The sequence below is a fragment of the Onychomys torridus genome, chromosome 12 (assembly GCF_903995425.1).
Source record: "Onychomys torridus chromosome 12, mOncTor1.1, whole genome shotgun sequence".
In the NCBI taxonomy this organism is placed as follows: Eukaryota; Metazoa; Chordata; class Mammalia; order Rodentia; family Cricetidae; genus Onychomys; species Onychomys torridus.
Window position 1 is genome coordinate 14,077,428 of NC_050454.1, and position 27,351 is coordinate 14,104,778.

At 46.2% G+C, this 27,351-nt stretch overlaps 1 protein-coding gene across 1 annotated transcript in view; it reads left to right on the forward strand.

The window, feature by feature from the left end:
- The window catches only part of Slc12a8 (solute carrier family 12 member 8), a 147,132-nt gene that overhangs the window by 75,106 nt on the left and 44,675 nt on the right, over positions 1-27,351 (forward strand). Inside the window, exons 7-9 of the mRNA XM_036203779.1 lie at positions 3,659-3,746; positions 5,756-5,843; positions 15,798-15,944. Coding sequence (XP_036059672.1) covers positions 3,659-3,746; positions 5,756-5,843; positions 15,798-15,944 — 323 coding nt within the window. The remainder of the gene's footprint in view (positions 1-3,658; positions 3,747-5,755; positions 5,844-15,797; positions 15,945-27,351) is intronic.

Below are 27,351 nucleotides of genomic sequence, written 5' to 3' on the forward strand. Positions count from 1 at the left end.
GTGTGCCCGTTGATTCATGGTCAGGCTTCCCTTGGGGAGCAGCAGCCACACTGACAGCCTGGCTGTCCTCAGGCCATATGCTGAGACTCCCTAGGAGCCTTCCAAAGCTGCCTTTTCCATCCCTTTCATGCTGTTTTTTTTTTTTTTTATTATTATTATCTCTGTGACCCAAACAGGAGACTTTTTGTCTTCTTAGAGTAGATGCGTTCTCTTTGCATTTTCTCTTTTTACATAGGCATTTATTATACCCACCCACATCCTCTTAATAGTTCCTTTAAGGAGAAGGGGAATGAATAGAAAGAAAATGTGAATGGCCTGCCGGGTCACTTCCAACCTTATTTTCCCCATATTGGAAAACTGTCTTGAGCTTAGATGTAGCTCAGTTGACAGGGCGTGCCTCGTCTGCATGGGGCCCAGGTTGGAGCATCAGCACTGTACACACTGGGGTAGTGGCACAAGCCTGTCATCCAGGCACTTGGAAGGTAGATTCAGGAAGATCAGTAGTTCAAGGTTATCCTCTGCTCTGTAGAGTTCAAGGTCAGCCTGGGCAGGAGACCCTGGCTGAAACAAACCAACAAAAGATAAAAAATGGCCACTGTAAAACTCTGGGGAAATAGAAGCAAATAGAACAAAAAAGATGCTCTTCCATCATGCAGAAATAGGATGATGATTTTTTCAACATGTTCTAGGTCCTCGTGTGTGTGTGTGTGTGTGTGTGTGTGTGTGTGCGTGCACACAGGGGTGTGGGCCAGAGGTCTATATTTCCTCAGTCATTCTCCATTCTGTTTTCTGAGACAAGGTTTCCTCACTGAACCTGGGGCTTGCTGATTCATCTAGACTGGCTGGTCACAAGCCTCAGGGGTGCTGTCTAGACCTCCCCAGGGCTGGTAGCACAGGTGGGTGCTACCGTTCTGTTATATGGGTGCTGGGACTCAGGTCCTATTCTTCATGTGGCAAATATTTCATGGACTGAGTCTCTTCCCCACCCTGCTCCTCTCTCTCTCTCTCTCTCTCTCTCTCTCTCTCTCTCTCTCTCTCTCTCAGATAACAAGGGGAACATGCCATATGTTCTGTTTCTGCTGAAGCTCTTTAAACAATAGCTTTACCCACTGTTCTGTGTCACGGCCTGTCCCACACTGGGTCTGAGTCCTGGCCTTCATTGAAAGGTACGTCATCATCAGTCACTTGGCCAGTCCTCCAGCTTTAGACATGAGGTAGTTTGTAACCTTCACTGCTTAAACACGTATTTATAAACCTGCTGCCTACCCCTTTATTCATGCTTGTTCTGGTCTGCTTTTCTGTGGCTGTCATAAAACAGTCTGACCAAAAGAAATTCAGAAGAGAAAAGGGTTTATTTGGTGTCTTAGGTATGGTTTCTGCTGCTGTGACAAAACCCTATGAGCAAAAGGCAACTTGGGGAGCAAAGGGTTTATTTGGCTTACACTTCCATATCACCGTTCATCGTCAAAGGAAGTCAGGACAGGGACTCAAACAGGACAGGAACCTGGAAGCAGGAACTGATGCAGAGGCCTGATTGGCCAGTACCAGGCAGGAAGTATAAGTGGAACAAGCAGAAAAGAGAATTCTGGGAAGTGGAAGATGGAGGGGAGAGACACTGCCAGCTGCCACCATGACAAGAGAGATGTACAGGTAAGCCACGAGCCATGTGGTGAAGTATAGATTAATAGAAATGAGTTAATTTAAGATATAAGAACTAGATAACAAGAAGTCTGCCATGGCCATACAGTTTGTAAGCAATATAAGTCTCTGTGTGTTTACTCATTTGGGTCTGAGCAGCTGCGGGCCTGGCGGGTGAGAGAGATTTGTCCTGACCGTGAGCCAGGCAGGACCAGAAAAACTCCAGCTATACTGTTTACTGGCTTGCTCCTTGTGGCTTGCTCAGCCTGCTCTCTTATAGAACCCAGGACCAGCAGCCCAGGGATGGCATCACCCACCATGGGCTTGGCCCTCTCACATCAATCACTGTTAACAGCCTGATCTTAGGGAGGCATTTTCTTATTTGTGGTTCCACCTCTCAGAAGATTTTAGCTTGTGTCAAGTTCACAGAAAACTAACCAGTACCTTTGGGTTATCTTCCTAGTAACAGTCCGTCACTGAGGGAACTAGAGGGAGAAACTAAATCGGAGACCCTGGAGAAATGCTGCTTGCTGCCTCACTTGCTAGCTTTGGTACATAGCCCAGGCCCACCTGCATAGCGATGGTGCTTCCTCATGGTGGGCTGGGTCCTCCCACATCAGTCATCAATCAGGATAACTCCTCACAGACATGTCCACAGGCCACTCTGATTGAGACAATTCTTCAGTTGAGGCTCCCTCTTCCCGGGTGACTTTAGGTTGTTCCAAGTTGACAATATGGACTACCCAGCATGGTCCCTCAGCTATTTGGGTAAACTCTTAGTGGTGGAAACCACTGGACAAAATGTGTGTAGACCCAAGTCTTGGTCCAACATTCGGGGTTCTTTGGAAATAGGCCACTGTAGCTTTCTGGCCCCAAACTCGCTTGACTCTGCTTCTCCCGGGTTCTCTGAGGCATCACGGCAGGGGTATTAGAAGTGTGACTGGCAGAGTCAGACAGACCAGGGCTGAAGCCTGGCTTTGCCAGTTAGCAAATGTGAGACTTGAGGCTGTTTGAGCTTTTCCATGAAACAAGGGAATGATTCCCTTTCTCTGGTGTGGCTGTGGTAGGATGATGGTATCAGACCCGGGTCATCCCTGAGTCCACGGAAGTCTCTTTCAGGGCCACGCTCCACATGCAGCCATCTCCACCTGCTGTGTCATGGCCACGTCTCCCTTCTCGTTTCGTTGATAGAGCGACACGGGCCGAACCTTCACTCCACTTGGTTCTGTTGAGTGTGTCTAGAGAGAGGACACAGCTTCTCCCCAGCTGCGCTATTGGTCCCTCACACGATGGATGAATTGATTTTCATTATTACTATTTTGTGTGTGTGTGTGTGATTAGTTTTTCGAGACAGGTTTTCACGATGTAGCCCTGGCTGTCCTGGAACCTGCCATAGAGACCAGGCTGGCCTCGAACTCACAGAGATCCGCCTGCCTCTGCCTATCAAGTGCTTCATTGGTGTTCTTGGGGACTGGAGGGAATAAGACAAAGGAGAGAGACAGCGATCCCGCAGATTTTGTCATTTGGGCCCTTTGGTAGGTCAGGAGCTCTGAACATGGCACTTGGTCCTGGTTGCTGGATGATACCTCACCTTGGGAGAACTTGAACCCGCAGTGACATAGTTGGCAGGCGAAGCAATCTACGGGCCCTCTGCGCCTACTGAGCCACTTTGGGCATCATCTGAGCTCAGCAGGCGGAGCTCAGCATGGGGCAGCAGGACCTTTGTGCGGCTTTGAGCACAACTCCCTCATCCTTGGTACTTTCCCCGAGTGATAAGGTGCTTTCCTAGCTAGGAGGGATTTCCTCCTGAGCATAACACCATCCACAAAGGTCCCTTTCACCGCCCTGCGGATGCCTCCCCAGTTGCCAGGGGAGACGGGAACTGGCCTGCTTGCACCGCTGCAGATGGCAGCTTCCAGGAAAGGGCCCAGAGGAGAGGAAGGGACCACCCCGGGGAGAACTGTTTGATTCATGGGTACTCTGCCTCCCTCCATCCATCCCTTGTCTGGGTGTCTTTCAGGAGTCATGGCCGGCTTCAACATGGGAGGAGACCTGAGGGAGCCTGCTGCCAGCATACCTCTAGGCTCCCTGGCAGCTGTTGGCATCTCGTAAGTTCCCCTCTTAGCAAGCAGTCTGAGCTGGAGAATGGGAGAGAAAACCCCAGGCAGAAGAGCGGACTGCCCCTTTTGTTCTGAGAGTGCCCTGGCTGGGACCAACCTATTTCGTATTCCAATCCTCCTTTTTACACTCGGTGGGCTGGAAAATTCACGTCTGGTGGGTTCAGACACTGGCCTTTCACACCTCCTGCCTCAGAATGCTTTGAGAGGAGAAAGGTCATGAATGCAAAGCAGATCCTTCCCTTACCCCACCCCCCTCAACCATCCTGCCTCGCCTCAATCCTCATTTTGAATTTGAGGGTTTTTGTTTTTTTTTAAAACACTGAGTTCCCAGGGTCATGGTGGGCACATGGAGATGAAGCATGTTGCAAACACAGACTAATGTCTGCATCTCATTCGTCAGCTTTCTGAGCTTCTATAAGAGTGTGTGTGTGTCAGAGAGAGAGAGAGAGAGACTGTGTGAGTGTATGTGTGTGTGACTGTGTGAGTGTATGTGTGTGTATGAGAGAGACTGTGTGAGTGTATGTGTGTGTGTGACTGTGTGAGTGTATGTGTGTATGTGAGATTGTGTGTGTGAGAGAGAGAGACTGGGTGAGTGAGTGTGTGTGTGTGTGTGTGTGTGTGTGTGTGTGTGTGTGACTGTATGTAGGTAGGTGTTCGAGTTTGTGTGGGTGTGTCTACATATGTGCACCTTACGGATGGAGGGAGATGCTTCGTGCTAGGGTGAGTAGGGGAAGCCCAGAGATGGGTCCCTTTCTTCCCCTCCTGACCCTCCAGGGTTGTTAGTTTCTGGAGTTTCAGTTCCTACTGCCCCTCTCTCACCAGCAGACTGGGAGATGACCTTGGGTCTGATTTTGACCCTGGAGAGTCTCCCGATCCTTCCCTTGTACTGGCAGAAGGGTGCATCTCTGCCTTCATTGGATAGGTGGGAAGACAGTAAGGTTGCAGGCGGAACCCTGATGTGAGCTGCTGACAATGTCTGCACACCACAGCGCTTTCAAACATTAAAATATCCACCCACAAATGCCAGGCCCAGGGCTCCCGGCCATGTGGGTAAATGAGGCAACAAATGAGGAGGACAGGAAGAACTGAGTGTGAGGGAGGAAGAGAAAGACAGTTCCACATGAGCAGCCTGCCCTGCTTTAGAGGGAGTCGCAAGTCAGAGGAGTCTTGGTTTAGTCTGTTGTTGCCCAGATGGGAATGGGCGGACCTCGGGATCATGTGACTTATTCTCCCACACAGAGCAGTTTGGTGGCAGAGCCAGGCTGAGGCTCTGCCTTTGAATTCTCCCCTTGTGTATTAGTTTGCTTTCTGTTGCTGTGATAAAGCACCGTGACCTTGGGGAGGAAAGGATTTATTTCAGCTTCCAGTTTATGGTCCACCCTGGAGGGAAGGCAGGTTGGAGGCAGGAACTAAAGCAGAGGATAGATGGAGGAGTGATGCTTGCTGGCTTGCTCCCCATGGCGTGTTCAACCCGCCCAGGGATGGCAGCACCTTCAGGGGGCTGGACCTTCCCCCACCCATCATTAATCAAGCAAATGCCCCCCACACTCACCTACAGGTCACAGGCCAACCTTACAGAGACATTTTCTCAGTTGAGGTTCCCTCTTCCCAGACGACACTCGCTTGTGCCAAGTTGACAAAATACTAAGTACTTGTTATCTGTGGACTAGAGACCAGAGGCCCAAGAGATGACTGGGCAGTTCTTCTTCTGGAGGAAGATGGATGGGCTGGGGGACAGCTGGTCAACCCCGGACAGATCATGGCAGCTGGGCTTCCCGTTTCCCCACCTCAGCATCCTTCTTTAATATAAGAATGAAAACACAGCTACCCTGGTTCCAGAGGGGAAAGAGTATGAAATGCAGATTCCCAGGCTAGCTCTGGGTTTCATGGCTGGCCTTCTTTCTTAACACAGGCTCCCACAGAAAAACAGTGAAGCTTGGTGGGGTGGGCTGGGCTGGGTGGCAGCTCACTCTCTCTCTCTCTCTTGGGTTTTGCAGGTGGTTCCTGTACATCATCTTCACCTTCCTGCTTGGTGCCATCTGCACCCGAGAGGCCCTCCGCTCTGACTTCCTGATAGCTGAAAAGGTGGGTGCATCCCATGCTCCCCAAAGGGCTGAATCTGCAGGGCTTACTTGTCCCATAAACACACAGCCGCTGCCCCTTGTAGCTCTGCCTGGGAATCTGTCTTTAGCCCAGGTCCAAATCAGGGTTCGGGACAGGCACAAGGGAAACACACACAGATACTTGTGTCCTCAGATCCCAGCATCCAGAGAGGGACACACCTGCAGAAGACTAGATAATAGGGTAAAGACATCAAGACAGAGGGTGGGGTAGGCGGCTCTGTCGGTACAATGTCTGAGTGCAAGCCTGAGGCCCTAGAGTAAAATCCCTGGAGTAGTGGCACCCAGTTGCAGTTGTAGCTCTGGGCAGTGGACACAGGAGGATCTCTGGGGCTTTCTGCCAACCAGCCTAGCCTACATAGTGAGTCCAGGTCTCAGGGAGAAAGAACCCTGTCTCAGAAAACAAGGAGAAGGTCCAGCAAGATGGCTCAGCAGGCTAAGGTTCTTTCTGCCAAGCTTGATGACCTAAGTTACAGCTCCCAACTCCCATGATGGAAGGAGAAAAATGGAAATTTGTTCTCTTACCACACGTGTGTTCCATGGCATGAATGTGCATAAGTACACACACACACACACACACACACACACACACACACACACACACACCATGTAAGTAAAAACAAAACACATAAACAAATGAAGAGCTTCTGAGGTCAACACCCAAGGTTGACCTCTGCCCTCCCATACTCACATGCTCCTGTTCATGATCAAACATGCAGAGAGATGGGGGGGGCAACAGAGAGGGAGACAGAGACACACATGGGGGTGTGTAGTCAGCGCAGACAGAAGAATCCAGTACTTTGAATTCCCATCTCCTCAGTCTTTATGTTTTTACCTGTAGCTTCCACTGCCACCTGAAGGCCTGCTCAAAAGATGGTGGAAGAGGGGAGGGGAGGATGGTGCAGTGGGCAGGGAGGTGGGGGAGGGGAGGGTGCAGTGGGCAGGGAGGTGGGGGAAGGGAGGGGTGCAGTGGGCAGGGAGGTGGGGAAGGGGAGGGTGCAGAGAAGATCAGGCATGTCATGGAGGCAGGCCGGTTCTCCTAAGAATCTCAGCAACTCTGGGTTGGTCTGCCCTCAACATCTTTGTTTCTGGGGTACAAACTGGGTCAGATTCGTGAATTCCTTGAGTTCCATAGCTTCCTTTACTGACTGCAGGCCATGTGACACCATGGACACTTACTTGGCATTGCTAAAGTCACAAGAATAAGATTTTCTGAAAAATTCCCTAAAACTCCACTTGCGCCTCAAGTTGGCAGAGGAAAAGCAACCTCTGAAATTCCCGAGAATGATGGCCGGTTAGGGAGCGTCTGTCTCTTGAGAACGCCTGCTCTGTTCTCTCGTGTGGAGCTGGTGTGCACACTGGGCCAGGGATGGCGGGAACCTGATGGGGAGATGGAACTTGCTTTCTTATATTTTTGGTTGTGAGCCTAGCCTTTCACGGCTGAGCCATCTCTCCAGCCTGGAACTTGCTTTCTAAGGTGTGCTTGAGTTTAGTCTCACGTTCACCTGGGTCTCTTTTAGGGTGCGTAGACGCCCGTACAGGTGTACTTGTTTCCAGAGGTCATGACCTTAGTAGAAAGGCAGGATGGGAGAAGAGCTCAGGTCATGAGAGAACTGCTCCAGAGCCCCAAATCTGAGGGGGGGAAAGTTTATCTCCAGTTATGTGTATGTACACACACACTCACACATACACTCACTCACTCACACACTCATACTCACACACACACACACTCACTGACACACTCACATATCATATACTCACACATATACACACACACTCACACACATTCACACACACTCACACATATACTCACACATACACACTCATACATTCTCTCTCCTCTCTCTCTCTTACACACACACATACACTCACACTCTCACATATACTCACACACACTCACACATACACTCTCACACATATACACATACACACACACACACACACACACACACACACACACACACACGGTTTCATCTGCAGTTTGACCTTCACGGGCCCCTTCTCAGAGTGACAAGTATGGCTGTACCTGAGAAACTGAAAGCTGCTGAAGCCAAGAAGGAGCACTTTAGCAGGGACACCTGCTTGCTGCTTGTCTGCAGCTGTGGGATGGGGGGGGGGCACTGGTTAGCTCTGCCTGCCTCTGAAGCAGCCTCCTCTCTAGCAGCTCCCTCCATGATGCTCCCTTCACACATTAGAGACTCTGGTCTGGAGAGAGAGAGGCAGATTTCCTGCTGGGGTGTGGCTCACTTTCCTCTGCTTTGGAGGGAAAGCTCAGCGTGGACATGTGTGGCAGGCCAGCTCCTACTTTTAAAGGGTTCCTATGAGGAGGAGAGAGGGATAAGAAACTTGTAGACAGAAAGATAGAGGAGAGGAGACAGACAGAAACACAGGACAGCTTTGGGAGGGCCTGGGTCAATACCCAAAGGCCCAGAACTTTATTCAAAGGGGCTTTTTATAACATGCCAAGGGGCGAGGCAAAAGACTTGCTAGATAGAGCCAAGTGTAGACCCTTCCAGACACCTGGTAACCATGCCTGTGGTCATCAAATCAACCCCTTATGCAGCCCTCCTGGGTAAAGCAAGCTCAGCTTCTCAGACCCCAAATAATTTGGGCCTCCACAGACATGGGAGAGGCTTTGTAACCAAGGAAGACCATCACAGCATAGGTCAAAAACATCTCCAGAGTTGCAGGCTACAGCCTCCATAGCCTGTGGGTGGAAGGTCCTCAGTCAGTAATGAACTTGCCAACAGAGGGAACTCTCTTGGGAATGCTGCCTGTGTTGGACACTGAGACAAATAGGCATGGCCAGTTGGTAGCACTCTCTAAGCAGGCTTGGCTGTGGTGTGTGAGGATGTATGTACGGACACGTGCTAGGGTGCAAAGTGAAGCATAGGCTTTGTAGGGAACCCAAGAGACCATTTCCTGGGATAGGCCACTGCAAGGCCCACGAAGAAAAGCAAGTGGCTGTTCTTGGTTCTCGGCAGATGCAATGCACAAGTGGACAGGGATGGACCAGCAGGGGTAACTCCAAGAGCAGCATCCTCTTCCCTGAAAGATCACCCAAGATCTTTTCCCAGACTGCTTCTCCTCTTCCCTAATCGTCCCTCCCTCCCTCCCCCGCCTGACTCTGTTGCAGTGGCAAGCGCTATATTCGGCCCGTTGGTCGGGTCACGTGACCTTACCACTAGAACCCAGAGAATTTCGGCTAGTAGAGATGTCTTTACTTTGATGGCCCGTTGTCCTGATGTAGTTTATTAAGTCATTCAGCTCTGGTTCACGTCTCAGCTAGGTCTTGGTTCTAGGCTGGGCTGCATCTGTCGGAGTCCCCCAACATCACCTTTGGACGCAGAGCAGCTGACTTCGGACACACACTCCATGGTAGTGGTATGCATGCCCTCCAGTGCTTTCCACCAGAACAGTTCTCTTGGATGGCTCCTGGTTGTCCTCAGTCCTTTACCATGGGTGCCTGGTCAGCTGGTCTGTGTCTGTTGGGGTGCCCTGCAGCTTCTCTGATCTATCTCTAATTTGTCTTCCCAACCCAGTTTCCCCACGCTGGAGGAACTTTCCCCTGACTTCTGGTTTCTTCACATGTTTCACTGTATATGGCAGTTGTGAAGTAGCCTTTGAAATCACTGTGTGAGGCGTGGCAGGTGGTTATTAAATTTTAACCCCTTCACACTCCCCTAGATGGGGACATCCTTCTAGGTGGAGACATTTATTTTAGGGACACTTTGCCCCCACCTTGCATCCTCCATGTTTAATTCAGTAAGAAAGTGGTCAATCCCACTGTTCTCTGTGACAGAGGACCTGTCTAATGAACAGTATTAGTGGGGATAGGTTATGTTCCAAAGTAAACTGCACACTCCAGGAAGTGGGTGTTTATAACAGGTCAAGAGGACCAAGAATCCTAAGACATGCCAGTTCACAGGATAAGAGCGAGCAAAGAAGGAGCCAAAGAGTCTTTGTTCCAGATGGAAATCCCCCAGAGTCAACCCTAATCCTTCAGGCTGGTGGTAGCTTCACATATCCAGGAGGGACTGTGAAAGCCCATGACAGTTTCAGTATTGTATGCTGTGCCTGGGATGGGCAGAGCCCATGGCTGGTAAGTGGTTGGGGGCATCTGCTCAGTGCCTGCTCCCAGCTGAGCCATCTTTTGCTCACATCAAAGACAGCACCGCCTCTCAGAGGCCTCTTTGTGGGAACTGGTTGTCAAATGAAGACAGGATTTTGGGGTGTTGAGGCATTGCCGCCTTAATTTACCTCTACTTGTGGGGGCATTGGGGTACCCCCACAGTAACCTTCAGAAGCCACAGGCAAAATGAGTCCCTGAAGGGAGTGGCCACTGAAGTGGGGGAGTCCTTCTGTGGCTGAACAAAGTGGATATCAGGAGTGGAAGATCAGGAGCAGAGAGCCAGGTGCAATATATGTAATTAATTACTTCCATCAGAAGTAACCGGAAAAAAATAATTTAGGGTTGTTTGCACCCATGTAGTCCTTTAGAAAGATAGTCTTATGTGACGGCATGTATGTTGGCCATGGTTGGATGTTTGTTTTTTTATAGAATCATTAACGCACATTTGCTCAAAATAAATTCTCATTTCCATGTCTACCAATATGTTTATCAAGTTTTCAATACAGCATTAATATGAAAATGACTAGGTTCTGCAGGAACTGGGAACAAGCTGTGCCGTTTATTCCTGCATCTATCTATGTTGCCCGCCGAGCCTTTACCAAGCCAGGACAGGACCCTTAGTAAATGCTTCCTGCATGCCTGGGTGGATGGTGAAAGTAGAGGAGCTAGGAGTCAGCTGAGAAAGAGGTGGAATGTAAGAATTTTGTCATTTATCTAGATGTAAGGGCCATATTTTAGCTAATTTACAAAAACAGACTGAATAATACTTTTATATAAAAAGTAATAAGTGAGCAGACCATTCAAAACACAGTTCATCAAGGGAACATAAACTAATCATGCTTGGGCGATTCCCGCTCTGACCCCAGCCCAAATGTTCTGAAAGAATCCCCGGTGTATCTGTGGAAGGCAGCCCAAGATGAAGTCACCAGTGATCAGTCCCGGAGATCACGGAGCCAGACACCGACCAAGTGCCTGGGGTCCAGCCAGCACTGGAGGGGTGCAGACTAGGGAGTCTCATTCCAGTGGACGGACATGCTTTAAATGAAAAGAAAAAGTTACACACATACACGCTCACACACACACAAGCATGCACACACACAAGCATGCATACACACGTGCACATGCCTGCATGCACACATTTTTCTCAGATTCCACATCTATACATTCACCCTCTAGATTAAATACTTTTCAGAAAAAAAATTGCAAGATTGCTGGGTGTGATGATGCACACCTTTGATCCCAGCACTAGGAATGTAGAGGCAGGCCAATCTCTTTGAATTCGAGGTCAGCCTGGTCTATAATAGTGAGTTCCAGGATAGCCAGAGCTACATAATAAGACCCTGTCTCAACACCCTGACCCCAATTGTATCTGTTCTAAAGACAGCTTTTCTCTTCATTAGCCCCTAATGAATTCAACCATTTGTATTAGGTATGATATAATCTAGAGATGAGTGAGAGTATATAGGAGGATGTAGGTGGATTATAGCTAGATATTATGCCATTTTATATCGGGCACCTGAGCATCCATATTCAGATACCCTTGGGGTCCCAGAACCCATCCTTCATCAACAATAAAGGATGATTTCCTAGCCCCTTGGGTAAGAAGCAGTCAGATTTCTGAAGGATGATCCATGCCTGCCTTTCTGAAACATGTCTTCCATGGAGGCAATGATTGTACTATGCTCTGCCCAGCCATTCCTCACATCGACTGCACATTAGGATTACCTGGGAAACTTTACAAATCAGCGCCTGTGTCCTGCTGAGCACTCATTGAGTCAGACTCTCTGGGGGTGATTCTTAGGTAGAGGCTGAGAAGAGAGACACTGAGTTAAACTTTCAAAATGCTTTTTGATAAAATTGCATCAGTTTTTATTTATTTATTTGTTTATTTATAAGTCGTCAACGTTGGATGCATTTGGTAGAGAAGACACAAAGAAAGATTACAGCTGGTTCCTCTCATGGAAAAATAACCACAGAGGCAGTTTCCCCAAGAGTTGTGTAAAATATCCAGGGCTCAGACCATGTCAAGTGCCCAGGCTTCACTAATGCCAGCCTCTGCTGTGGGTGGAGGCTGAGACACAATTCCACTGTCCTCTGAAGGAATGCAGGACGCACTGGTGAGATAAACCATGAGCCTGATTGACTCTCCCACAGGGGAGAGAATAAAAATATGCTAGCAGAGCTCACAAAGTGATGGGAACCATTGATAACGGTGATTTCCAATAACAAGGTGGTGAGAGAAGCAGGGACAAGCCTGAGAAACTAATGTCACTGAAGCCAGAGGCAGATGAGCTCCACCTGGGATGATATGATGGCTCAGTAGGGGACCACATTGAGTCTGCCCAGGCTCTGACCACCTGACCTCCCATTTTGCAGGTTATGAGACCCCCATTTAATATTCAAAAGCTCAAAGGACCAGACCCTTTTTTTGTTTGTTTGTTTGTTTTTTGAGACAGGGTTTCTCTGTGTAGCTTTGCGCCTTTCCTGGAACTCACTTTGGAGACCAGGCTGGCCTCGAACTCACAGAAATCCACCTGCCTCTGTGCGAGACACTTTCTTGATGCCCCTTTACAGCCCCAGTAGGTCACATGACTGAGGTTGGGTGAATGACCTCTTCAAGTGTGCTGAATGAAGCATTGATGGGGAGGGTCATCTGCAGGGTGCAGGGTACTGAGAGTGCCCTGGCTGAACTGTGTTGGTGAGGAGTGTGAACGTCCAGTGTCCTGCAGATAGCCTCATGTCTTTTAAGTTTACTTCTTGGGGGGAGAGGGTCATATGCACAGAGCTCAGAGGACAACTTGTGGGTTGGGAGCTCAAACTGGTTGCTGGGCTTGTAGTCAGTGCCTTGACCTGCTGAGGGATCTCACCAGCCCTGTTGTTGTTTGTGAGTGCCCTCAAGTCAAGAAGCCCGATTGATACAGGATTTGTTAATCAGATGATTTTAGTGATAACTTGTGAAACAGGAAGTAGGTTGACCAGGGCTTTGGGTTCAGTATGGCTTGACCACGTGGACTTGGCCCATTGCTGAAGCAAGGGCAGAAAACATAGTTGCCCTGTTTACATCTCTGTTGCTATGATAAAACACTGACCACAAGCAGCTTGGGGGGAAGAAGAGGCTTATTTGCTTATAGATTGCAGTCTGCTTGTCAAGGAGAGCCAAGGTAGAGGCTTGAAACAGAAACCAGTGGAGGAACACTGCTTGCTGGCTTGCTGCTCCTACCTTGCTCAGGTAGCTCTCTTATGCGGCTCAGACTCAGCCACCTAGGGATGGCACTGCCCACAGTGGACTTGGTCCTCTTACATCGACTAACAATTAAGATTAACAATTAAGAAAATGTCTCCGACATGGCCCCAGGCCAAATGGATCTAGGTGGTCCCTCACTTGAGACTTCCTCACATAACCCTGGATTGCGTCAGGTTGACACCTAAAGCTAGCTAGGACAATGGGAGATTGTCCTTTATCAAGAAGGCTGTAAGAGACCAAGCTGAAAGTTACATCAAATGTGCACTTGAAGTGCACAGTTCCGGTCACTACGTCTGAAGTAAGGCAGTGTGGAAAGGGGGGCTGCCAGCTATCAGAAAAGAGAGGCTTCCCAAAGTCCACAAGAGGATTCCTGAGGTGGGTTCATGGCTCACCCAGGGCACTGCTGCGTGGACACTGGTCCCTTGCTGGTTGGCACTAAGGAGAACAGCTTTGTTCTTCCTTGTCCTGTCTCCTAATAGCTGTGCGATGTGTGGGTTGTGGATTACATCAGTTCATTAACTCGCCGTTTCTATTCCTCTGTTGGGCATTGAGAATGCTGGTGTGAAAGCTCACGAGGCCTGCTTAATTAAAAACAGCAGGATGGTAGAGGAGACTGAGAGGTCTAGCCTATCCTCATGCCTCATGAGACTCAGGGGGCAACCTCTGCTATGAGGAGAGGTGAGATGTCTCAAAGAGGAGATGGGGTTTGTCCTGAGCCTTTAAAAAAAATATTTTAAAACTATATGTGTATAGGTATGTACCCAAATGAGTTTATGTGCATGCAGATGCCTCTGGAGGCCAGGGGGCATCAGATCCCCTGGGACTAGAGTTACAGACTGTTATAAGCTGCCTGATGTGGGGTGCTGGGGTCTGAACTCAGGTCCTCTGCAAGAGCAGTAAGCACTCTTAACCACTGAGCCATCCCTCCAGGCCCCTTGTGCTGATTCTTGATGCTCAATGTTGAGCAATGAACAGATTAGCGGGTAGACAAGGGTCCCAGCAATGAGTGTGGTGCAGGGTGTGGGCTGGGGGAACCATGGACTGTTCAGGGTCCACTTATCAACCAATAGGAGTTGTAGCTGGGGCTTTAAGATCGGGGTTCAGTTTGTCACTCTGGCAGAAAATTCTCGAGTCTGACTGGAACCATAGCCAGCCACCAGTTCTCCAAGTGTGGTTTCTAGCCACGGCATCACCATTACCTTGGAACCTTCAAGAAATCCATATTCTTAGGCAACCCCTGCATACCTCCTGAATCTGAAATACTAAAAATAGGGCTCAGAAACCAATGGTTCAAGAGGCACAGAGATGATCCAGTGCCTACCCAATTTGAGAACTAGTATATAGTCTGTATAAGATATGAACTAACCTGAAATAGAGGGCTGAGGGGAGTGGGCTGGGGAGTGGGGACTCTAGCCCTGAGGCTGAGCTGGGGGAAGCAGTGTATAAATAGGTGGCAAGTGGGAAGGTGCACCGGGGGTAGAAAGGTCAAGGCTTGGTCTGACTGGCATAGCATGCCTGCAATCCCAGAACCTGGGAGGTGGAGGTAGGAGTATTGTGAATTAAGGACAACTAGGATTTATAGAAAGACTCTGTCTCAGTGGACAAAACAAACCAACAAAATCCGCCAACACCAGGGTTAGGCCCTGGAAACATTCAGAGGCTCAGCTCTAGCTGTGCCGTCCTGATGACTTGATTGGGAATCCCTGGGACCCATGTAAAAAGCCAGATGGATTGTCCCATGTCTGTAATCCCAGGATTTCTACAGCATTTCTACAGCAAGATGGAAGGTGAAGGAAAGAGAACGCTCTGGAAGTTTGCAGGTCATCTAACCTAGAATACGCAGTGCAGAGGCAAGCAAGAGAGACCCTGCCTCAAAGTGTATGGTGAGGAGTGATGCTCCAGGTCATCTTCCAACCTGCAAAGTGTACAGGGGTACAGAGCACCCCCGCCCCAGATAAAGAGTAAATATTTGTAAAAAATTTTTTAAGAAGCAGTGTTGGTCACTGAATAATTATATTAGATTCCAGTCACTATCGTTCAATGCCTGAGATAATAAATTTATGAAGAGAAAAGTTTGGGTTGGTGAGAAGGCTCAGAAGGTAAAGAGACACATGCAGTCAAGCCCAGTGGTTTTGGTTTGATCCCTGGGAACCACATGGTAGAAGGAGAGAACCAATTTTCACAAGTTGTTCTCTGTTCTCCACATGGCTGTCATGGGATGCACCCTCACACCTCCACGCTAAACTGGTAAAATGTATAAAAGTCTTATTTTCTTTGGTTTTGGGGTTTCATTCCATGACCCATTGTTTTGAGCCTCTTGTTGGGATACCAGTGGCCACACATGTATAGCAAAACTGTCTTCTCCAAAGGAGAAGAGAAGGGCCTGAGACCCCGCCATCCCCTTCCAGGGCACGCCCACATCACCTAAAGAGCACCCACAGGCCCTGCCTTGACAGTCCCATTAACAGTTTGGTAGGTGCTGCCCTGGGGTGGGGACTTTCAGGATCAGCCTGTGGTAATGGTGGACCATCTGCCTCATGTAGGTGTCTCTGGTTGGCTTCCTCTTTCTGCTGGGCTTGTACATCTCATCCCTGGCCTCCTGTATGGGGGGACTCTATGGAGCTCCCCGGATCCTGCAGTGTATCGCCCAGGAAAAAGTGATTCCTGTGCTGGCCTTTCTGGGGCAAGGGGTGAGTAGCTCATTTTGTGTTCTCTCTCTCTCTCTCTCTCTCTCTCTCTCTCTCTCTCTCTCTCTCTCTCTCTCTCTCTGTGTGTGTGTGTGTGTCTGTCTGTGTGTGTCTCTGTCTCCCCCCCCCCATGAGCTTTTCTTACTACAGTTTTCTGGTCAGTGTCTCTGGTCTCTGCGTGGGCCAGTGTGGAGTGCAGAGTTCTATCTTTCAGCCCTGTACCTGGGTAGGTTGGCTAGTTGCTTAGATAAAGTATCTCACATCTCACATATCATAGCCGCCTGGCTTCCTGGTGCTGAGCAGCAGTGAACAGAGCCCTTTCCTTCAATAAAAACACACTGGGGACCTTCCAAGTTTAGCATAAAAGAATCTCTTGTTTAGGAGAAGAGCAGGCCCTGCAGCTGTGCCTTTCCCACAGGCTCACTGTGTGGTGATGTCCTGGGTGGTGGTGGTGGTGGTGATGATGGTAATGGTGGTGGTGGTTATGGTGGTGATGGTGGAGGTGATGGTGGTGATGGTGGTGGTGGTGGTGGTGGTGGTGGTGGTGGTGGTGGTGGTGGTGATGGTAATGGTGATGATGGTGATTGTGGGGGTAATGGTGATGGTGGTGGTGATGATGATGGTGGTGGAGGTGGTGGTGGTGGTGGAGGTGGTGGTGGAGGTGGTTGCAGTAGCAGCAGTGGCTGTTTGATGAGGCCCACACTGTGGACTCTGGGCTCTCTATGAGCTGTCATGGACCAGACTGTCACTGATATGAATAACATGGTTGAGAGATGGCTGGGATGGCCAAAAGAGACTTTCCTAAAAACCAATAGGAATACACACTGGGAATCCCGATTCTCTATAATGTGGCTTATAAGCTATACTTTCTGTTTGTTTGTTTTTGTTTTTGAGACAGGGTTTCTCTGCCTCCCAAGTTCCGGGATTAAAGGTGTATGCTACCACTGCTGCCCAGCCTCTTTATTTTTTTTTCTAATTTTAAAAAATATTCCCTCAATCACTCTATTTATGTATTTATTTATTGAGACAGGGTTTCTCTGTGTAACAGCCCTGACTGTCCTGGAATTTGCTCTGTAGACCAGGCTGGCCTCGAACTTACAGAGATCCTCCTGCGTCTGCCTCCCGATGACATAATTAAAGGTGTGCGTCACTATGCCTGGCTATATTTTTATTTTAAAAATTATTATGAAAAATACATATATATGAGTGTTATGTCTGCATGTATGTGTGCCACTTGCATGTAGTGTCTGTGAAGGCCACAAGAGGGCATCAGATCACCTGGAACTGGAGTTACAAATGATTGTGAGCTAACTTATGGGTGCTGGGAATTGAACCCAAGGCCTCTGGAAGAGGATCAAGGGCTTCTAACCACTGAGCAATCTCTGTCACCACACCACTTTATTTTTTGAAGCAAAGTCTCTCTCACTGATACAGCTAGGGCAGCTGGTCAGTGAGCTCCAGGGATCCTATTTCTGCGCCCCCACCAGCCCATGTTGGGTTACAGGGGCAAGCCTCCATGCCCAGATTAGATGGGTGCTGGGGGTCTGAATTCAGGTTCTTGAGATTATGTGGCAGACATTTACCAACTGGCTATCTCCTCAGGTTCCCATTTGTTTTTGAGATGAATCCTTCTGTTTTCACACTGCAGACAGTTGTTTATAACTTCCATTTTAAAAATTTCATATAGTTTAGAAATCCATCTTTTATATTAACGTAAAGAGGATTTTCTCATTCTTTTTCCGTTATGTTGATGTGACATAGTTTATTTAATCCGTCCCCTACTGATTTACATGAGTGGCTTCCAGTAAAGAGTGTTGCAGTGGATAGTTCTGTTCTACCACTATAATTTACGTCTGTAAATTACGTAATTTACGTCTGTACTGGCAGGTGCTTTGAATCAATCTTTTTGCGTGTGATAATTTTTCTTATTTCTATATTCTCTGGCAATTCCCTCCCTGTGTGCCTTGTGTCTTGATCATATCCACCTCCACCTCTCCCTCCCCTCACCCGAGAGGTCTCCCCTGTTCATGTCCTTCCCCCTTGTTTGTAACCCCGAGTCCCGTTAGTGCTGTCTGCTGGAATGTTGACTGGTCCTGTTGGCTTCGTTTTGTGTAGGTCACCATAGCTGCAGTCTGTGAGTGCAACAGCCATGTCATGGCCAGGAGACAGCATGTCACAGCCCTGCTCCACATCCTCTGGCTCTTACATTCTTTCCACCCCTTCTTCCGTGATGTCCTCTCAGCTTTGTGGTGGTTGGTGTAGATGTTCCATGTAGGGCTGAGCACTCAATAGTCACGTATGTTTGTGTGTCCCCGCGGTAGCTGCTGCCCACTGCAGGAAAGAAACTTCTCCGAGATGAAGAGCAGCACTAACAACCTAATAATACACATCTAGAAGGCAGTTTGACAACATGTCCATTTAGGAAAACAATAGTAGCAGGTTCTCTCTCCCCTTAGGGCCTGTGACCTCCCAGCTAGGCTGTGGACTAGGGTAAAGTACCAGACTTGAATTTTTTTTCTTGTGGAACAGCCCTCCAGTTCGATCAGAAAGTGGTTGGTTACCTCCATAGCTGTGACACCATTATTGCTCCAATGGGCATGTCTTTGTATGGTCCCATTTGAGGTTCACTGGGAGGCAATACCATTGGTAAGTTTTTCTCTCCCAGCAGCCTGTACAGCATCTTTTGGCACTATGCTAGCAGGGAGGAAGTTCTGAGCTTAGTTTCAACTTTATTCTCTATGTCCTGAAACCCAAATGGGGTGTGTCTTTGGCAACAGGGCCTTACCAACTGCATTAGTTATTCTTCTGTTCCTATAATAAAATACCATGACCAAAAGCAGCTTATGGTAGAAGGAATTTGCTCTTGTTTACATTTTTTTGTTCAGTAACCCATGACTTCCAGGGGAATTGTTGTCCACCTGTGCAGCATGGATATGGGTTACTTGTGTTCAAACTCCTTTTTTAAAAAAAGTATATATTTGAATTAGCTTACAAAGTAGTGGGTCTCTGTAATGGGTTTTCATACATCCTTTGTGTTAGTCAAACCCTCCCCCACCGCCCTCTCTCTCCTGTCCTCTGACCTTTGACTTCCTTTATTCTCACCCTTTACTTCCTTTTTTTCTTTCTTCCTTTTTTTTTTTTTTTTTTTTCTTTTGACAGGGTTTCTCTGTGTAGTCCTGGCTTTCCTGGAACTCACTCTGTAGACCAGGCTGGCCTTGAACTCACAGAGATCTGCCTGCCTCTGCCTCCCGAGTGCTGGGATTAAGCCACCACACTTGGCTCTCACCCTTTGCTTTCACATCACATGTTCTATTGTCCTCTATTGGTGACATTATTAAGGCCACTCCACGTAGTTGGAAGGGAGGTTTATTTTGTGGGGTAACTTACAAGTGAAGGGATAGGTTACAGGGTCTGGGAAAGGTGAAGCGCAGTCCAGCGGTGTTCTCTGGGGAACTCTGCTCAGTCTGCCTCCAGCGTCCAGGGTCCAGGAACCAAAAGAGCTGGTGCTTCGGGATCTCCCGTCTTCGGGTCCTCCCTCGGCCCCGCTTTGTAGGTGTGACCGTTAATGAAGCCTCAATGGGAGTTGGAACTTCTAGATCAAAGCTGGAATGGCTACCCACTACAGTCCTCTTAGCCTTAAAAGCTTCTTTCCTTCCACTTCCCGTAGGGCCTTGCTAGATTCCTGGTGCTCCAGATTAAACACACAAATCTCAGCGTTTGAAGCTAGGATTCTCATGAGAGAGAATGTGTGGCATTTTCTGGGCCTGAATGACCTCCCCTGGTGTGATATTTTCCAGTTCTGGCCATTTTCCTCCATATTCCGTAATTTCACTTTTCTTTACATCTGAATAAAATTCCTCTGTGTAGACGTAGCACATTTTCATTATCCATTCATCAGCTGATGGACATCTAGGCTGATTCAGTTTCCTGGCTGTTGTAAACAGAGCAGTAACAAACATGGCTGTGCCAGTACCCCCGTGAAAAAGAGACTGAGTCCGTTGGGTATACAAGCAGGGGTTAGATAGTGACTGCATCATGTGGGGGTTCTATTTTTAGTTTTTTTGAGGAACCTTTACACTGATTTCCATAGTGGCTGCACCAATTTACATTTCTAGCAACAGTGAATAAGCATTTCCCCTTTCCCACATCCTCACCAGCTTTTACTATTTGTTTGCTTGAGACAGAATCTCCAAAGTAGTATTAATTACATTTCTCTTGTGGCCGATATGTGCACATACCCCCCCCCCCCCCACACACACACTCATACACGCACAATCAAAAGAAAAAAGAAAAAGAAAATGGAACTCATCACATGGATATTAGTGATTTGACCAGAGCCTGCATGGTCAAATCGTCTCTATAAATGCCCTCACAGACATTCAGAAGCATGCTTTACTCATTTGGTGTCTCTCAACCCAATCAAATTGACAATCACCATTAACCATTGAGATCGGATTCTGCTCCAGCTGTTGGATGTGAAAGGTTGATGAGGCCATAGGAACCTCACTCCTGAGTAGATCCCAGGCTCCTTCCTCTACACTGTGTCCAGGAAGCTACCCTACAAAATTTCCTGCCCAGATGGCTCCCAGCCTACTTCCACAGTCTGCAAAGGCTTTTAACCACCTAGATAGAGCCAAGGCCTAGGGTGAAAAGTCCACATACCAATGTGAGTTTCCCTGTCCCAAGTGTGGTCTACAAAGAGAGGGGGGCAGGCCCTGACCTGGAGGCTGAGTGTGAGTATTCACTAATGAGGAAGGCTGGCCAGGCAGTGGTGGCTCAGGCCTTTAATCCCAGCACTCAGGAGGCAGAGACTGGTGGATCTCTGAGTTCAATGCCAGCCTGGGCTACAGAGTGAGTTCCAGGACAGCTAAGGCTACATAGAGAAACCCTGTCTTGAATAAAACAAAACTCTGAAACTTATCTTGGAGGTATGTCTGACAAGGAAGGAGGATAGACATATTTGATCATATTTGTGTTATTAGCTTGGTCTGTACTTGTAAATATTTAGACACAGTGTGTATGAACCTCATGTGTACTGTTGCCTTGAGTGACAAGGACAGTGTAGCAAGGAGCATGTCTGTGGCTCATTGTTTTTTGTTTGTTTGTTTGGGTTTTTTGTTTGTTTGGTTTTGGTTTTTCGAGACAGGGTTTCTCTGTGTAGTTTTGGTGCCTGTCCTGGATCTCTCTCTGTAGACCAGGCTAGCCTCAAACTCACAGAAATCTGCCTGGCTCTACCTCCTGAGTGCTGGGATTAAAGGCATGTGCCATCACTACCCAGCTTCTATGGTCATTGTTAAGTGAAATGATTTGCCAGTGTACAGTAGAAAGGGCCTTTCAGGATACCAAGATCTGTGTTCCCTTTATTGTGAATGAAGTTGATTATCTCTTCCTGTTTTATAGCTGTTTGTATTTTTTTTTTTCTATCACTAGGGTTATTTTCAATTTCCAGAAGCTCTTTGTTAGGAATGTTAACTCTTTGTGATCTGGATTCTGGGTATCTTTCCCTGCTTGTCTGTGTGTCTTTTAACATGGGAAGTTTTCCTAAAAACTTCTTCATATATGATTAGATTATATTTGCTTATTTCCTTTTCTTAATGGCAGAACATTTGAAACTTAAAAACATTTTTGGGCTATAGTGAACATCATATAAAACATCATAAAAATCAATGTCAGCAGTTTGAAGAATAACCCTGAGGTAAGCACCTTGTAGCCCCCACTCCGGAATCCTGCCAGCCTGCCTTAGCCACCAGTGCTCTGCTCTTCTCAACAATTGCCACAGAGAGTCCTCAACCCTTGACCAAGGACACAAATCTAAATTTTATGTAATTCATGCAACAAAACATTCTTCTCCTTTTGATTTCCCTCCAGTTGTTTATAAAATGCAAAGCTGCTCTCGGCTCATGGCACAAACAGACACTGGGATTTGGCCCAGGGACCTCAGTTTGCAGCTCTGCTCCCTCCCTATGCATCTCTAAGCAGCTTGCCTGATTTTGAAACCTTCAAATACAGATTAAGTTTTCCTTATCTTTATGGTCTGGGGCCAGGAGCTTTTCAGATTTGGGGGTTTGGGATATTTCTCTATTTATAATACAGTATCTTTGGGGCCCAGTCTAAACACCCCACTCATTTATGTTTCATATATACCTAGCCACATAGCCTGAGGGTAATTATACACAGCATTTTAGGCATGAAACAAAGTTTCATGGTGTTGGATTTCCCAATTAAATTTCCATACAAATCAACTACAGATTTTATGGAATTCCAGCATTTTCGGATACAGAATTTTTATACTGAGGCTATGCAGTCTGTATATGGAATTGTGTGTGTGTGTGTGTGTGTGTGTGTGTGTGTGTGTGTGTGTGTCCTGTGCTGTACTCTGTTTCTCATCATTATGTTTCTGAGCATCCTCTTCCTCTTTGTTGTAGAAGCATCTTAGTATTGGGGGTTTTTATGGATGATCATTGTTCTGGATGTAAATTTAGACTAATCTCAAACTGCATTCCTATTACTGGATTTTTTTTTTCCAGACAGTGTTTTTCTGAATAGCCTTGGTTGTCCTGGAACTTGCTCTGTAGACCAGGCTGGCCTTGAATTCAGAGATCCATTTGCCTCTACCTCCTGAGTGTTGGGATTAAAGACATGCACCGTCATCTCCAGCTTCTATTACCAGAATTTCTTTTCTTTTTTTTTTAAAGGATTTATTTCTTTTTATTTTTATGTGCATTGATGTTTTGCCTGCATGTATGTCTGTGTGAGGGTATTGGATCTCCTGGAACAGGAGTTACAGACAGTTATGAGCTGCCATGTGGGTGCTGGGAATTGAACCTGGGTCCCCCAGAAGAGCAGCTAGTGCTCTTCACCATTGAGCCATCTCTCCAACCCCACCAATATTTCTTAACTGCTCAATGTGTCTGTATTCACATGCTGAGTAACACCCGACCATTTCCAGGGTATTTGTACTAATCATTGCTGCTGTAGAGATGGGTGAGGCATTCTAATCCTCTGTATTTTTAAATGTTTGCCATCTCATGGGTATTTGGAAAATAGACATCTTTTGTAGTCAGACATTTCTCTTCGGCCTGCCAGTTCCCAAACAACCACTCAGAGACTTAATATTACCTATAAATGTTCAGCCAATAGCTCAGGCTTGTTGCTAGCTAACTCTTACACTTAAATTAACTTATATTTCTATTTATGCTTTGCCACATGGCTCATGGCTTGTTACCTCATTTTTTACATGTCCTGCTTGCTCAGCAGCTGGTTGATGCCTCTCCTGACTCTGCCTGCCTTCTTCACATCATTCTCAGTTTGGCTTTCCCACCTATCATCTTCTTTCCCAGTTACTGGCCTGTCTGCTTTTTATTAACCAATGAGAGTAATAAATATTCATAGTGTAGAAAAGCATTGTTTCATAGCCTTTCCCTCCCTTCTTGTTTAATTAAAAATCTAGTACTTTTACTATACTTAATATAGTAAAACTATATATAACGAAATGGTTATTATTAGCTGGGTGGTGATGGTGCACACCTTTAATCCCAGCACTCAGGAGGCAGAGGCAGGCAGATCTCTGTGAGTTCGAGGCCAGCCTAGGCTACCAAGTGAATTCCAGGAAAAAGGCACAAAGCTACACAGAGAAACCCTGTCTCAAAAAACAAAAACAAAAAACAAAACAAAACAAAAAATGGTTATTAAGTAAGAATTACAATAACAATATGCAATCCATTTGCATTTGACAAAGTTAGAGAAAATATTTAATTATCTGTCTTAACTTGGTGAGTCTAAAGTATTGAATCTCATTTATTTTCTATTATAACTAAGGAAAACTATAATTATAACTATTCAGTATTCAACTCAAAGACCCCAGAAGGGTGAAATATTATCTAATGACAGGGACATCAGGCTGCTTTGAAATATTGGGGCATCCAACTTTGTGCTACAGGCATAGAATATCTGACAGACTTTCCTGTGAAGCAGATAATTTTGAAGAACTGTCCTACCTTGTTTTGGCAAAGTTTGGTAGTCACCTTTCATGTGCCTTGCTTGTCCAGTTTGGACAGTAACTGTCCAAACTGTGGCAAGGGAAGTTTTATTGCCTACATGGCTAGCTTTGGTCATAAAGAAAACAAACTCCATATGGAGTTTCCTTGATGTCCATCATTGTCTTTGAAGTAATTGGTTCTGCCAGGAGCAGATGTGTCTCACTGTTGAGAAAATTCTAAGTTCTTAAAACATTTTAAGTGCCATATTCTTTTTTTTTTTTAAAAGATTTATTTATTTATTATGTATACAGAAGAGGGCACTAGATCTCATTATAGATGGTTATGAGCCACCATGTGGTTGCTGGGAATTGAACTCAGGACCTCTGAAAGAGCAGTCAGTGCTCTTAACCTCTGAGCCATCTCTCCGGCCCTTAAGTGCCATATTCTATAGGTCTTTGAAACATTTGAAGATTACCTATCATTCTGAAATATATCTCTATGACCTTGAAAACCTAACTAACATGACTATAAGTTTGCTATTATAGATGACTATTAATCTCTATTTCCTAATTATATTTTATATTTTTAAATGAGCTGCATAAACATAATACCCTAACCGAGAGTAGACATATACATACAGTGTAACAAAATTAAATTTGTATCAATAAACCAAAATTCATACTAATGTAAAATATGTAAGATTAATAGTTGTCTTTTGGATTAAAGTAGATTCAATAATCTACACTTTCCCCTGTCTTTTCTATATAATATCCCCCTTTCTTCTTTGAGAAAGAGATCTCTGAATTTAACTCCTTTGTTTTGCCTTTTTTTTTTTTTTAAACTATAACCAATAACAATTTGAGCCAACCTCCTTAAATGAAAACAAACATTCATAACCAATATTTTGGGGATGTGGTAATAGTTTTCTAGACTACTTCCTGCTTGTTGGGAACACTGATAATCTTTGTGAGACCCTGAGAAAATTCAGGATTATGGTCAAGTCCTGACTGGAGTATTCTTTGAGGTTGGATCATCTCAGCCAGCAACCTTCAAGCTGTTCTGAATGCAGAATTCTGAGGAGACTATAACAAAGGCATTTTGAGATGTTGGATCACCTGGGCCATCCATATTTATTCCTCTGGTCACCTTGCTCTGAAAATGCATACACTTTTAAAGGTAACATACATATCTGCATTAATACAAGTATAGACTATGCACTGTACATAAGTCAGCCAAAGATGATTTTTTTTGTTTTATGTTTGAGCAGGTAAAATATACATCATGTGTCTTGTAGTTCTTTTAAGTTTATTTCTTTATGTTTGTAGCCAGGATTTTTCGGGGGGGGGGTCTTCCTTGATCAAACCTAATTTTCTTCAACCTGGAGTCAATCCACTGTTGCTCATTTCTTGTGAAAACAAAAGCATAACCTCTCTTCCAAAGTGACATATCTTTTGGCTTAAATTTTGAAGTCAAGATAATTTAAAAATATATAGGTTAATCTAGCAGTTTTCATAATCCAAGTTCTCTTAGCAGCCAAAAATTTTAAAGACAACACAATAATATACATAATCCAGACTCTCTGTGTATTTTCCATTTTTACGTGGCTTATTTCCTTTATATTACTTTACTCCCCCTTTTAAAAGACTTTATTTTATTATTTTAAATCTGTTTTTTTAATCTAAGACTGTATATACTCTTTCTCTTCTCTCTCCCAAGCACACATTTTTTTTTTAAAACACACTGTAAACTGTTTAGAGTTTTTTTTCCATCTGAGTCTGTCCTTACCATGTATCTATGTATATGTAAAATTTTCTGTCTGCATGAGCAAAAAACCTGCTATGTAACTTAGATCCTGGCATGCTGGTGCTGGCTCCTCCCCCTCAGTTCCCTGAGAGTCTAGTCTCATGGTGGAGGCATGTTTACAACCAGCTTTGGGAACCATGTTTACTGTCCCGACTCTGGGCCAGGCAGTAGTAGTGCACACCTTTAGTCCCAGCACATGGGAGACAGGCAGGTGGATCATTGTGAGTTCGAGGCCAGCCTGGGCTACAGAGTGAGTTCTAGGAAAGGTGCAAAGCTACACATAGAAACCCTGTCTCGAAAAAGGGAAAGAAAGAAAGAAAGAAAAAAGAAACAACTCTGGGAAGTTTTTGAGTCTATCCCTCCTCCAGGTAATGCACCACTTGCTGCTCAGAAACCCCACTTACATGTTCAGCAGCAGGACCTCTCAGAAGAGCCATGCCTGCTTGCCACTAGCAAACAGAACCTATCTAGAGAAAGCAGTTACCAAGAAGCTGCATTTGATTCTGTCTTTGTGTGTGTGTGTGTGTGTGTGTGTGTGTGTGTGTGTTTAGAACTTTTTTTTAAGCTTTCGTAAGTTTTATGTGGAAACTCTGGCCACACGTTGGAACACCCACCAGTTCCCAAGCAACCACTCAGAGGCTTAATATTTCTTATAGAAGCTCAGCTGATAGCTCAGGCTTATTGCTAGCTAACTCTTACACTTAACCCCTTTTCTATTTATGCTTTGCCATGTGGCTCATGGCTTGTTACCTCATTTTTTACACATCCTGCTTGCTCAGTGGCTGGCTGGCATCTCTCCTGACTCTGCCTTCCTTCTTCCCATCATTCTCAATTTGGCTTTCCTACCTAACTTCCCTCCCAGCTACTGGCCTGTCAACTTTTTATGAACCAATGAGAGCAATACATATTCATAGTGTAGAAAAGGATTGCTCCACAGCAACCTTTCCCTGCTGAGCCGTCTCACCTGCCCTGTCTGTCTTTTTCCAATTATACTGTAGGGATTCACTGTCTATTTATCACATCTTTTTTATCCAAAACTTCTTTTAAAGTTATAAATTCCTAAGGACTTAGTTTATTCACAGTCATTTTATTCTTAGAAATCTGCTAAACCACTTTAATAAACTAGTTCTCAAACATTATAAAAGTTTTCTCTCCCTCTTTCCACTCCTTCCCTCCCTTCCCTTCTCTCCTTTTTAAGGAGTTCTGGGGAGGGTGTCTCAGATCAGCACGGGTTCCGATACACCCTTAGAAGCCGAGGTTGGTTTCAGAGGAGTTCTGGGAGTGCTTTGGGCTGGAAGTTCAAAGCTGGGAGCTGCCCAAGTAAAGCTGATATTGTAAAGCCATGAACTGGGGGAAGAGCCTGGGTGAGTTTAGGAAGAGAAAAGGAGCAGTCTGGAGGACAAGGCTGGGATGACTTTAGACACAGTCTCTGAGGCTTGGAGGGTGGTTTAGGAAGACCCAGAGCTGGTGGAGAAGGAGGCAAATAGAGAGAAGGCAGGTGCAGTGTCATCCACAGAGGGGAAGGGCAGCTGGGTCAAATGAGGCTCCTCAAGTGAAGAACAGGGGACTGAGAGGCGAATGCAGTTTTGGTTCCAGAACCATGAGTGGCTATGGTAGTTTGAAGGAAA